We start from the raw sequence: 13,117 nt of genomic DNA on the forward strand, positions 1-13,117 counted from the left end.
GCTGACCTAACTCCAGGATCCTGTTCTCACAGTGACTAACAATATCGGAAGCCTACAGGCAGGAAATGACAAGTGTGTTAGCACTTCATTTATATTCCTGAGGCATGCTGCCTCTGAGACTGCAGGTAATACAGAGCCATAACGGCTAGCAGCCATTAAGAACCTTAACCTTGATGAATTTGCCTGAACCCCCTTTAAAGTCATCCAATTTGTGGGCTATTAGTGCATCCTGGGGTAGCTAATTCTCTACTTTTAACTGTGGGCTATACAAAGGATCGAGTATTTTTCTCTGTCCTGAATCTTCCAGTGTTCAACTTCATTGGATGACCTCATGTTCTAGTACAGTGGTACCTCGGCTAAGTATTTAATTCGTTCTGGAGGTCCGTTCTTAACCTGAAACTGTTCTTAACCTGAAGCACCACTTTAGCTAATGGGGGCCTCCTGCTGCCGCTGAGCCACCGCTGCACAATTTCTGTTCTTATCCTGAAGCAAAGTTCTTAACCTGAGGTAATATTTCTGGGTTAGCGGAGTCTGTAACCTGAAGCGTATGTAACCTGAAGCATATGTAACCCGAGATACCACTGTATTAGGGGAAGTGTTGTAGAGCATTTGCATTGCACACAGAGGTTCTGCAGATGAATTCACATTAGTAGATTAATCTACATGACCATTTACTTGCCACTGTGTGATCCTTTAGGAACTATCTCATGGGAAACTCAGTTTTGCGTGATGTCAGGAAAGATTGACCATCGTAGGGGGAAAGCTCTCGGTGCCCAGCATTGGTTTTGAGTAGTCATTGATATGTGCAATTGACACAGAATCCCATCTACCCTTGACCCATGATTGACCTCTGTGACAGTTCACAACTAGATCATTATAGCTGACCTAAATTCAAGTTACTATCCCACATACATGTCGACTTTAGTCATCAAATGAATTCTCACGATTATGTTATGCAATGGAAGGCAAAGAAAGGTCTGTGCTTTTTGCAAATCAGCAGGGACATGATGATGATGAAAAGATGGCAAATACAGTGAGTGGAAATGTTCATTGGGGGAGTAGATTCAGTTACTGGCCCATGGCCAATGGGGGGGCACAGTAGTGTTAATGCGTCTTCGAAAATGGAGACAGTTTTAAATTGGTTTAATTCCATGGAGGAATTAAATAATGCAATAGACTCCAGAATGTCTTAACAGGGCCCATTTGAATACCTAGTTTGTTTAGCAGTTAACAATGCTTTGTATACTGGGAACTTGTATTTTTGGCATTCGGTAGCTGCCGTATTTTTAGTCTTCCTGACAGAGCTTGCTGTAAAAACCAAGCGTTAGAATAGAATTGCCAAGTTCTAGAGCTTATACTTCTTCTTTAGGGGATGCAGGAAAGGCTTTTCTTTGGAGCAGGGGTGGGTGGGGAGTGGGCATTCAATCCATGTGTAGCTTGCAGTGCAAAATTTTAGATGGATTCAGTTCCCACTAAAGTTCATTAGTAGAAGTTGGGCGAAATGTGAATGGGTTAATTGGAGAGCAAACCAAAAGTCGAGTGTGATGTTAAAAAGGGAAAGAAATAGCTGGAAGGAAATAATTTAATAAAGAACAAATACAGATTTACAAAACTAGTAAGGACCATCCTTTCCCCATACTGATAATAAAAAAATTTCCTTCCAGTAGCACCTTAAAGACCAACTAAGTTAGTTCTTGGTATGAGCTTTCGTGTGCATGCACACTTCTTCAGATACACACGAAAGCTCATACCAAGAACTAACTTAGTTGGTCTTTAAGTTGCTACTGGAAGGAAATTTTTTTATTTTGACTATGGCAGACCAACACGGCTACCTATCTGTAACCCATACTGATAGTTATTCAAGGAGTTGCTCCCGGTTCAATTTTCATAACATATTTTGGCTCCTGAGACATTTACATATGTGTTAGCAATTCTATAACATTCTATATGTTAGCAATTCTGAAAATGAAAAATGTGTTAGGGTAGTTCTTCTACAGTAATGTGACATATCTATTTAAAAAGCTCTACATTTAAAATTTAAAAGATGTCATTTGGTGAGCCAGCAGATGAGCAGTTGGGTTTATAGGATCCAAGGTTTAAACAGGCCTATTCTGGTGTTTTGTATATCTGTTTGTTAGTTATTTTTACAGTACTTTTCAATAGAACTTCTCTGTGTCGTTTATATAACAGTTTAGCCGTTTTATTTCAAGTGTTCTTAAGAACAGGCTGAAAGAGTTCTGACTTTTGTCTTGTTGAAAATCAGATTACTACTTTACCCATAAACTAGAATCATTTGTTTATGTTGTAGTTGTTTGGACAGATCGTGAAAAGTGCCATTCTTATTTCAGGATGAGCAACGTAAAGAAATGGCCCTCCAATTAATGCATCTCCAGTGTGGCTTCCATCGCTAAATGCATTGCTTGCTTCCCGCTGTAAATCTCCCTTTTTTCTGTTGCAGCTTCTTTCCCTTCTGTTTGAAGACTTGTTCAAAAAATTTAACTCTGAATTGAAAAAGATCGCTGATCAAGTAATTCCCAAGCAGAGGGCAGCTCAGTTTGATGTGGTTAAGCACATGCGGCAAGATCAGATCACCAATGGCATGGTGAATGCCATCTCCACTGTAAGTGTTTCATTTACTGTGGAAGGGGTAGGAGAGCTGTGGGGAATCTCTGGCCCATGGGCCTGATTAGGCTGGACGGGGGTCCTCATTTGGCCCATGAGAACATTTCCCCCAAGCCATGCATGGTGTCAGGAGTGGGGCAGGTAAATACATGGATGCAAAGCATTCTTCAGGAGTGCTTCCACTTGCCCTTGACAATTAGGCTTTCATTTGGCACCTTTTAAAGCTTGTCACCAAATGCAAGCGCCACTGGGATTGGATCCCCTTGGTTGCTTCCAAGTGATGTCTATCCCTGCTGAAAGTGTAGCTTGGAGTCTTTGCCAACCAGCTGACTGGTGGTTGCTGCAAACTCCACTTCCTGTTCTTGCACAGTTTGATTTCAGAATAGCACTGGCTTGTATTCTTTCTGTTTATGCAAATATTCACCAGGCTTTTCTGCCCTAAAGTCTTGAGGACAGGCGGAAATCTGAAGCTATTTTACCACCGCAGTTAAGAATCATCCATGTTTTCAAATATGGATTGATCTGTTTTCATATACGATTTCACCACTTTTAAAAGTAGTTACAGTCTCTACTGCATTTTGACAGACTTGTGTCGTTCTTGACTTTTAGGGGAATTGGTCACTGAAGAGATTCAAGATGGATCGTCAGGGTGTGACTCAAGTATTGTCCCGCCTGTCCTATATTTCTGCTCTGGGGATGATGACAAGGATCTCTTCTCAGTTTGAAAAGACTAGAAAAGTGAGTGGTCCCCGATCTCTGCAGCCATCTCAGTGGGGTATGCTGTGCCCATCAGACACGCCTGAAGGAGAGGTAAGAACCATGAACTTGATTTATTTTTCCCTATCACAGTTGGATATGCTGAACCATTAGTTGAACTTGAACAGTTGCACTAGCGGCCAAAATAGTGGAAACCTTTTGCAAAATGTGTATTTCTGGGGTTTGATGGCTCATAACACCAGTCTTCTTTAGAATTATTCCATAACATAATACTGAAATATTGCATATCATTAGAAAGATTATTTGATGCAGAATATAATGCAATAAACTGTGTTGGATTATCTTTATCCTATCAAAAGTTATAGCCAAATAAAATCAGTTATAAACAGAAAACCACAATAAAGGATATTTCATAACTTCTCACCATTTCTGTCAGGACTTAGTGTAGAAACCTTTTGCCGCAATTACAGCCCTAAAAATGGCATCCTATGGAGTGAACCAAGGATTTTAGTTTGTCAGGTGTTATCATGTGAAACTAAGATTATATGATTGCTTCTATCAATTATTCTTTATTCCTTGGTTGCTTCTGACTAACAAGTTTCTTTAATCGGTTCCAGATTTTCTGTTGGATTAAGGTCAAGGCAATTACGTTATTTGGCTATAAATAAAATAATTTTATTTGTATTATTTGGTTATTTGTCTATAAATAAAATAATTTTATATAAATTAACTGTGTGTGTATTTTTTCATTATTATTTCTTTTCCTTTCAGGCCTGTGGCTTGGTTAAAAACCTAGCGCTCATGACTCACATTACGACTGATATGGAAGATGGTCCTATAATTAAATTAGCTGGTAACCTGGGAGTAGAAGATGTAAACCTTTTGTGTGGAGAAGAACTTTCCTATCCAAATGTGTTCCTTGTTTTCCTTAATGGTATGGCACTTCTGAAATTTTCTGGGTCGTTTAGCTTAGAAGTATAAGTGGAAGATTAAAATTTTATTTTGTTTGACAGAGTTTGTATGCCACTTCATTGCAAATAAAACTTCTATGTGGTTTACAAATGATAGCACTGCAGCTGTCAGAGCCATGAATTCTGAAGTCCTAGGAAAGAGTGGGTTTGAGCAGGATTGGCAGCAACATAGGCTATTCACAACCATGGAGAGCTACGGTTGGCCCCTTCTGTCTGAAAGGTGGCAGAGTTGTGCAATAGCGGGCAATGGAGATGAGAGTGCTTAACAGAATTGCTTTATTGAACAGGCAACATCCTCGGGGTCATCCGAGACCATCAGAAACTTGTCTACACATTTCGGCTAATGCGCAGAGCTGGTTATATCAACGAGTTTGTTTCAATCTCTACAAATCTTACCGACAGATGTGTGTATATTTCCTCCGATGGAGGACGATTGTGCCGGTAAGGAACTTGAAATACACTTTCCCTGAATGACTGCAATTGCAGTTTCATGTTCGTTCAGCTCATTCTCAGGAACAGGTTTCGTATAAACTCACTCGACAAGGTGACTGCTAAAGAACCCTTTTTTGTCCAGAAGGTCCAGCATGATGGATGCATGTTTCAGCAATAAAAGGCAGCACCAGTGTATTTGACGTTGGACCAGTTTGGATGATTGTTAAAGGCTTTAAGCCAGAAATGAACTTGTCTCCTGCCATCACATGCCAGCTTCATTTTGAAGATCTGAGCTTGGAATTATAGCAGAGTTCCTCATTCGGCCCAAACGAGAAAAATCTATTTTTAACGGCAGTTGTTAAACCAGTAAAATAAGCCAGCGTTAACAAAGTCAACCAGCTGACTGATATTAAGTCTAGTTCAGGCATAACAGGAAACACTGGCTTAATTTTAAGTCAAGATTTACAACCCTAAGCCAGCAGGTACTGGAAGGAGGAGAGAAGGAGGGCTGCTAAGTCCTAGTGCTCATTCCCAGCTTTGCAAACCATGTTTTATGAAGCCTTGAACAACTGTCTGAACTGGGGCACTGGGTGACTAATAAGTTTTGTCAGTTTTCCTGTAGCTTTTCCCAACTCCCTTGTAATCCTTTCGCAGTGGTTCCGATATCCACTTCAACATTTAAAAGTGCTAATTAGCCTCTGAACTATTAGCATGGACTCTTGGAGTGGAATTCCCAAGTATATTGCAGTTATTTACTGCACACTGCGAGAGCGTCTTGTCCAAACAGAAACAGCCCTTGACGTTTTGATTGTGCATGCCATTCTTTGTATCAGTGTTTCTGTGTGGTGGTTCTGGTAGAAGCCTTTCAGAAAAATCATTCCTGCTTGAAAGCTATGCTGCCAAATAGCAATTTTTTTTATACTTTTGTTCTCCAGCGTGGAGTTGGACTTAGGTAGGTGATAACAACGGAATGTTATATTCGCTGATCAATATATTATATATTATACTTCCTCCTATTCCCTTGCTAATGTTTCTTAGCTATTGCATTAGCTGCTGTATTACATACAGCAGCATTTGTTTTGGTGTTTAGGTCTCCTACGTGGTATAATAAACTTGACTCAGCTTGTCCTTTTATATACAGTGATAAGCGGGTGGCGCTGTGGGTTAAACCACAGAGCCTAGGACTTGCCGATCAGAAGGTCGGCGGTTCGAATCCCCGCAACGGGGTGAGATCCCGTTGCTCGGTCCCAGCTCCTGCCAACCTAGCAGTTCGAAAGCATGTCAAAGTGCAGGTAGATAAATAAGTACCGCTCCAGCGGGAAGGTAAAGGGCGTTTCCGTGAGCTGCTCTGGTTCGCCAGAAGCGGCTTAGTCATGCTGGCCACATGACCTGGAAGCTGTACGCTGGCTCCCTCGGCCAATAAAGCGAGATGAGCACTGCAACCCCAGAGTCAGTCACGACTGGACCTAATGGTCAGGGGTCCCTTTTCCTTTACCTAAGCTTAATAAATGTTGTGATACTGATTGGCAAGCTTAAATAATACTGTTCCATTAGAAGGAACACCGTACAAGGACTTGGTATGATGAACTGAAACCTTCATCTGAAATTAAAATATGGTCCCTGATTAAGGATTGAGAAAAGTGAAAACTGTTTGGATCTACAGCTTCTGAGGCTCCTGTTATCAACCAATATGCAACGTGTTGCTTAACTCTCTTCCTTTCCCCTAATGCAGGCCTTACATCATTGTAAAGAAGCAAAAACCTGCAGTTACAGGCAAGCACATGGAAGAACTTGCACAAGGTTACAGGTAAGGAATTGGGCAAAATGCAACATGCTTGTTTCCTTGTCTAGGAATAGCTATGCAGAAATTAGGATAAATCACATTAGGTGATCCTGTAGCAATTAAAAAAGAAGATGCTTCTATCAGTTTGGACCAGGGATGGGAAACCTGTCCCTCTAAATATTTTTCAGCTACTGCATCATCCCTGACCATTGGTCATGCTGGCTGAGGTTGATGGGACTTGGAGTCCAGTGACATGCGGAGGGCCACAGGCTTCCCCTCCCTGGTGTAGAAAATGCTGAGCTAGTGAGACCAATGATCTGACCCAGTATCAGGCAGCCTCAAACCCCACTTTCATTTCATGCTAGTATACGAGCCGGTTTTCAGAAGAATTTAGTTCACAGTAGTAGTAACAGTTCAGTTTCTACACAAATTGGCCATTCACTTTTTAAAATAGATGCGATAACACAGGCTTAATGTGGAATTTGTAAGTTATTTTTACACATTCATGCTCTGCCTTCAGGAATTTTGAAGACTTTTTACACGAAAGTCTGGTTGAATATTTGGATGTGAACGAGGAAAATGACTGCAACATTGCACTGTATGAACATACAATCACAAAGTAAGTGTTCTGCATTAAGAAATTTGTGTGGTAAAGCTGGTATTGGCATAGGAAGGAGTTCCTCGTTTTGTGTTGAGTGGCTTACAGGAGTGAGAGAGCAGGGAATGATGCATATGTAGATATCTGAGATAAAGTATGCTATATATTTATGAAAAATGCTCCTCAGGGATATTTATGTTGTCTTTCATTTGTATTTCTGATGGAACTATGAATGCACTCATGGGGTTCCTGAACAAGCATGCTTTCCCGTTTAGATCAGTCATATTATTGTTATTATTTATTTAATTTGTATGCAGTCCTTCATCCAAAGGTCCCAGGGCAGCATATCTCTTTACATTTTCCCACTATGGAAACTCTTGGAGTGGGTGGGGGATTTCTTGTACACCCTGGAGCTTCCAGCCTGTAAGGCATCACTAGATTACTGACTTGTAAAATGCAATAGAGGAACGTTTTGTGTGATTTAGAATGCAGGGTCACAGTCACACCATGATGATGCTGTTTTGTCACAGAGCTACAATTCCCAGGACACTTGACAAGCTGCTGTTCCCAGGATTCCCACGACCGCTAAGGTGGTATACTAGTGCTTCAGATGTATGGAGTGGATGCAGCCCTTATATTTGCCATTCTCTTCTTCGCTGTCTAACTGTGTGACTTTTCCATTATTTTCCTGGTTCATGAAAGCCCTGAAATACATATTTGAGCCTTCTTGTTTGTCAATACAGGCAAACTTGGTTGTCTAACGTAATCTGTTCCAGAAGACCGTTTGACTTCTGAAATGTTTGACAACCAAGGCGCAGCTTCCGATTGGTTGCAAGAGCTTCTTGCATTTAAGCGGAAGCTGTGTTGGAAATGCGGGTTCCGAAAAACGTTCAAAAACCGGAGCATTTACTTCCAGGTTTTTGGCATTCGGGAGCTGAAACGTACGATAACGGAGGCATTCGGAAACTGAGGTTTGACTGTATGTGGGCTGCAAGCTTTAAGAAATCTAACTACGTACTCATGAGCTTTTTGTTTCTCTCCCCTTCCTCCTACCCCCACTTAAAAGAGAGACAACACACCTGGAGATTGAACCTTTTACTCTTCTTGGCGTGTGTGCCGGCCTCATTCCTTACCCTCACCATAACCAGTCTCCAAGAAACACTTACCAGTGTGCTATGGGGAAGCAAGCTATGGGTAAGACCTGTGCCTCACATCTGAGTAGTTGCTTTTTTATGTAAGCTGTATAGTATTAAATTATTTTAAAACCATTGATGATAAGCTGATTTTTCTATAGTGGAATGTGAGATTCAAATTCGTTTTTAAACATGCTTAAAACAGCATTGCTAGCATGAAAGTTACTGTGCTTTTCAGTGTTACTGGAGAGCTAGCGAGTGTCTTTATGTCACCTTGCACTGCAGCATTCTGTGCTCTATATATTTTTCTAAAACAAAAATAATAACTGCACACAAAGACTGACAGAGAACATGGAGATTTCCTGTCAATCACTAATGTGTGTAACCTTTCAGTATTAATTGCTAGTTCTTTAACAACAAGATATAGATATGGAAATGTAGTTACAGTGAATTTTCCCTTTCTGGGAAAAGCTGGAATGCACTCGTTATCAGTGGCTTCTTAATGTGGTAACAAATAGTACGAGCGTTGAAATCTTAAGCACATTTACAGATTTGAGTTCAGTGAATGACACCTTTGAGTAAACACACATAATACCAAACTACGAAAAGCAGCAGATTCTCATATATGCTAAATTTCAAATAGTAATGCATTGCTATCCTATTTCATAAATGTTTTGCCATCTTTTGCTGGCTGGCTAAACCTTTCCCCATTAGTTATTTATTACAAGTACAGTACGTATAAGGTTCACAAAAACAAACAAACCCACCTGCCAGTAGTTCATATTAGAGTGTGCTAGTTATGCAGTTCATAAGTCAATGCAGGAATACAATATCGCCTTCCAAAAAAGTTATTTTGTCTCAATCTAGCAATCGCTATTAATTTGTTAAATGAGCATGGTAATTCCAGGGGTGCAAATCCACCTCCCCAGTCTGTAGAACCTGTGGACACAAAACTTGCTCTTTCCGTTGAAATGAATGGGGCAATGCATGGGTACATTGTGTGCATGTTGACCCCTGTATCATATGTTTGCTCATTTATGATAATGTCGTTTTAGAAAAAACACACACACACACACACACTTTCAAGTCTTCAGTAAAATAAACTTAGCACTTCCTGGGCTTACCAATTTGCATTGTATCATACAGCTTTAAACTGGGTCATTTACCCCCCCCCAAAAAATATATATATATATTTGTGAATAAATCTTTCCCATCGCATCCCCACTCTTGGACACTGTCCTTGAAAAATTTATCTGGAGCAGTTTTAGTTGCAAGCAGTGCCAGAGAGTTGTGTTCTTAATATCTCCTGTTCAGTTATTGAGACTTACTCTTGAAAACTTAACACCAAGTTGTGTTTAAAATATTTACTATTAATACTTTACTATTATGTATGTGTCATTTCTGGAAATTACATTTCCCTGAATAAATTTTAAAATTAAACCGTGTTCCTTTTCTGTCACTTTTTCTGGCAGAAATAAAATGTTGGAGGAAAAAACTTATATATATGCGTACTTTTTATTTTATTTTTGCCTCTTTTTTTACTGTGATTCCCCCCCCCCCCGGGGGGACTCTATTTTAGGACTATTAGCCTCAGAAGGTTTGGTTAGTTACCACACACAGTTAAGCAGGATCAGTGTGTACAGAAAGCCAATTCAGTATCTGTAGAGTTCTTTTGTAGTTTTCTGTGTGAAGGTCTTTTTTTCTCGTTTTGTTTTCAGTGTCATTTGCAATTCATTGTCTGTGTTTTCTGAGGTTGGTGTATTCAGCTGCTTTGACCCTGGGTCTTGCACATTTAGCTCCTTGGATACAATCCTCTGACGTTACTGCTGACGCTGGGAACACAAAAGCTGCTGAATATCTTTAGTAATATTTTTTTTTAAGGCTTTGTTTCTGTCTGCTATTGCAAAGCACCTGACTCTGAAGAAAGAGCAGGGAGACAAAACTGCATTTCTAAAGTTGGCATATTACAGATTTGTTTAAATTGAGTTTTTACATTGTGTGCGGAACGTTTGCGAAAAACCTATGGAATCTCCCCCCCCCCAACCAGGAAAAAACACACCCTATGTGGTCATAGTTGCAATTCTCTCCCAGTCCTCCTAGATTTGCTGGGATGTTTGCTAAGTAATATCAGCACTGAGGAAATTTTGTGCTGAGTCTCATAAACTGACTGTTTTGAGTCTGTCTGCGGTGATTCATCGCATCAGATACGTTTGCCCTTTTTAAAAAAAAAACCAGCCCTCTCTATAGTCGTCTTTGCCCACCCCCTGCTGCCACTAACTGTCTTTGTATTGTCCTGGAGGAGATCCATGTTCAAGTCCATTTAGTCACTTCCTGGGCTGTCAAGAGCTTGGGATTATTGAGATAGCATTTTAGCTTCCTGCTGAGAAGAAAGGACCCATTGCTCAGCCTTGCCCCATTCTGATCACTGAAATCCTTTCATTTCTTGCAAAAATTGCATCCTTGGGCTTAGCAGTCATTCAAGTGAGGGAAATGGGTGTGTCCCATAGGTGCTGTAGATGTATTTTGGAAAGTATGGGGGGCATACTCAATAGTGAAAAATATGGTTTTAGGTTATAGGCTTGGGTGAGCTGTTGCAAGACTATTTAAGCATTTTACTTATAATGCTTATATCCTGGTTTTCCTTCAAGAAGCTTAGAATGCAACTGATCTGAGGCTCCCAGGTGGTGTTGCGTCCAGGCACTGAGCAGGGTGACACCTAGCTAGGCTTCAACAGTGTAATAGTATCATATTCCTCCAAGCAGTCTCTGGATGAATGATGACAGGGACTCCTGAGTAGCTTCTATTTGTGCAGCAGAACTTTAGAGGTTGTGGAGAAGCTGCTCCAAATTCTGGAGGACCTTCAAGTCTCTTGTCTCATGCGGTGTGCGTTGTTTCAGTAGAACAGAATTGGAGGAAGCTTTAGTGCACATGTGGAAATGCTTGGATGTGCAAGGCTATTGGATCCCAGCTATAATATTAAAAGGAACTCAAAGAGATAAATTATCCATATAAATAATACATTCAGTAGCAGCAGCAGGGGGAGGAGTATATATTTATTTATTTATATCCCATCTTTTCCCCAGTCCAGGACTAAAGGTAGCTTACACAGATAAAACAGAATAAGCTAAAAACATAAGATGTCACAGCAAACTATGGTTTGTTGTTACAAGAACATGCTGCAGCCAGTGTTTGGAACTCACATGCCACCCTGCCCTTCCTCTCTGCTTTCCCACACAAAGAGAGGAAATGCTAACCTGCCATTTATGGTTTGTAACAAACTGCTGTTTCCTATTTTGTCTTATTACAGAAAACTAATTTGTGCAAACCATAGTTTATCAAAGCAGGATATCAGATGAGGATTCATAACTATGGTTTACACAAATCAGTGTTTCTTGAATTGTGTTAAAAACACAAACTGATACTTTACCATTCTTTCCTCTGTTTATGGAGGAGTGGGAAGAATACATACAGTGGTACCTTGGGTTAAGTACTTAATTCGTTCCGGAGATCCGTTCTTAACCTGAAACTGTTCTTAACCTGAAGCACCACTTTAACTAATGGGGCCTCCTGCTGCCACCACGCTGCCAGGGCACAAGTTCTGTTCTCACCCTGAAGCAAAGTTCTTAACCTGAAGCAGTCTTCGGGACGTTGAGTTGTGAGGAAACGCGGCGGTGGAGGAGGAAGCAGCCTGCCGCGTCGATAGGACTGGCGCCTGGTTGTGTGTTGGGCTCTTCTGTTGAAGCCCATCTCAGGACTAGGTGGGAAGGGGGCTTGTGTCGTCCATGCATGTGTATGGCGCACAACTACTTCTGCCTGTCTGCAAGGGCCACGACATTCGACTTCCCGTCCTTATCTTGCAACGCAAAATAAAGTGGTGCCTCGGGTTAAGTACTTAATTCGTTCCAGAGGTCTGTTCTTAACCTGAAACTGTTCTTAACCTGAAGCACCACTTTAACTAATGGGGTCTCCTGCTGCCACTGCGCCGCCGGAGCACAATTTCTGTTCTCATCCTGAAGCAAAGTTCTTAACCCGGGGTAATATTTCTGGGTTAGCGGAGTCTGTAACCTGAAGCATATGTAACGTGAGGTACCACTGTGCTTCCAAAAGCTCAAATGGAATAGGTACCTAGACTAGTTAACTAGCATATTAGCTTCTCATGCAGCTGTCAAATATGTTCATATTTAAGAAAGATACATGTTGCTATTTAAAATATTGGTGATGAATTGTTCTGCTTATTAAAAATATTTGAGGATTAGATCCAAACTTAGTCATGCTTAGAATAAACGTATTGAAATCAACGGGAATGTGTCTGGATCCAGCTCTCTGTGCCTTGTTCATTAGTAAAGTTCCAAACATACAGGAAAGGTTGGCCTTTTCAGGGAGCGATGTTCATACACTGATTGCTATCTAAAGGTTTTATGGAACCTCAGGAATGCACTCACCATTCATGTCTCTGAAAAGGGAAACTTTTACAGGCACAGCTCTGGATTGCAGCCATTATGCCTTGCCCCATGGCTAATCCACTGAAATAGCTGCTGTATTTCTAACTAGGTTGCTGCAAGCCCAGTTCTTGATAGAGAAATAGACTTTATAGTGGCTTTTGCAGCCTAGCTCTAGGGTGGGTAACACAAAGGCTGACAGGTGATACCTTGAGGTAAATAAATGTTGCCGAAAGTAGACTGATGTGCTCAGGCCTTTGGAGATACAGTGGTACCTCGGGTTACATATGCTTCAGGTTACATACGCTTCAGGTTACAGACTCCGCTAACACAGAAATAGTGCTTCAGGTTAAGAACTTTGCTTCAGGATGAGAACAGAAATCGTGCTCCAGCGATGCGGCGGCAGCAGGAGGCCCCATTAG

At 40.9% G+C, this 13,117-nt stretch overlaps 1 protein-coding gene and 1 long non-coding RNA gene across 3 annotated transcripts in view; one reads left to right on the forward strand and one right to left on the reverse strand.

Moving 5' to 3' along the window:
- Positions 1–13,117, reverse strand: part of LOC310687310 — a 374,731-nt gene that overhangs the window by 239,406 nt on the left and 122,208 nt on the right. The gene's annotated exons all lie outside the window — the stretch shown is intronic.
- POLR3B (RNA polymerase III subunit B) overlaps positions 1–13,117 on the forward strand; it is an 81,789-nt gene that overhangs the window by 39,956 nt on the left and 28,716 nt on the right. For both annotated transcript variants that reach the window (XM_083462152.1, XM_083462151.1), the window contains 7 exons: positions 2,459–2,620; positions 3,232–3,432; positions 4,111–4,273; positions 4,598–4,751; positions 6,475–6,549; positions 7,046–7,144; positions 8,190–8,317. In XM_083462152.1, the coding sequence (XP_083318278.1) occupies positions 2,459–2,620; positions 3,232–3,432; positions 4,111–4,273; positions 4,598–4,751; positions 6,475–6,549; positions 7,046–7,144; positions 8,190–8,317 (982 nt within the window). The remainder of the gene's footprint in view (positions 1–2,458; positions 2,621–3,231; positions 3,433–4,110; positions 4,274–4,597; positions 4,752–6,474; positions 6,550–7,045; positions 7,145–8,189; positions 8,318–13,117) is intronic.

This window comes from Podarcis liolepis (genome assembly GCF_965112155.1).
Source record: "Podarcis liolepis genome assembly, chromosome: 10".
Classification (NCBI taxonomy): Eukaryota; Metazoa; Chordata; class Lepidosauria; order Squamata; family Lacertidae; genus Podarcis; species Podarcis liolepis.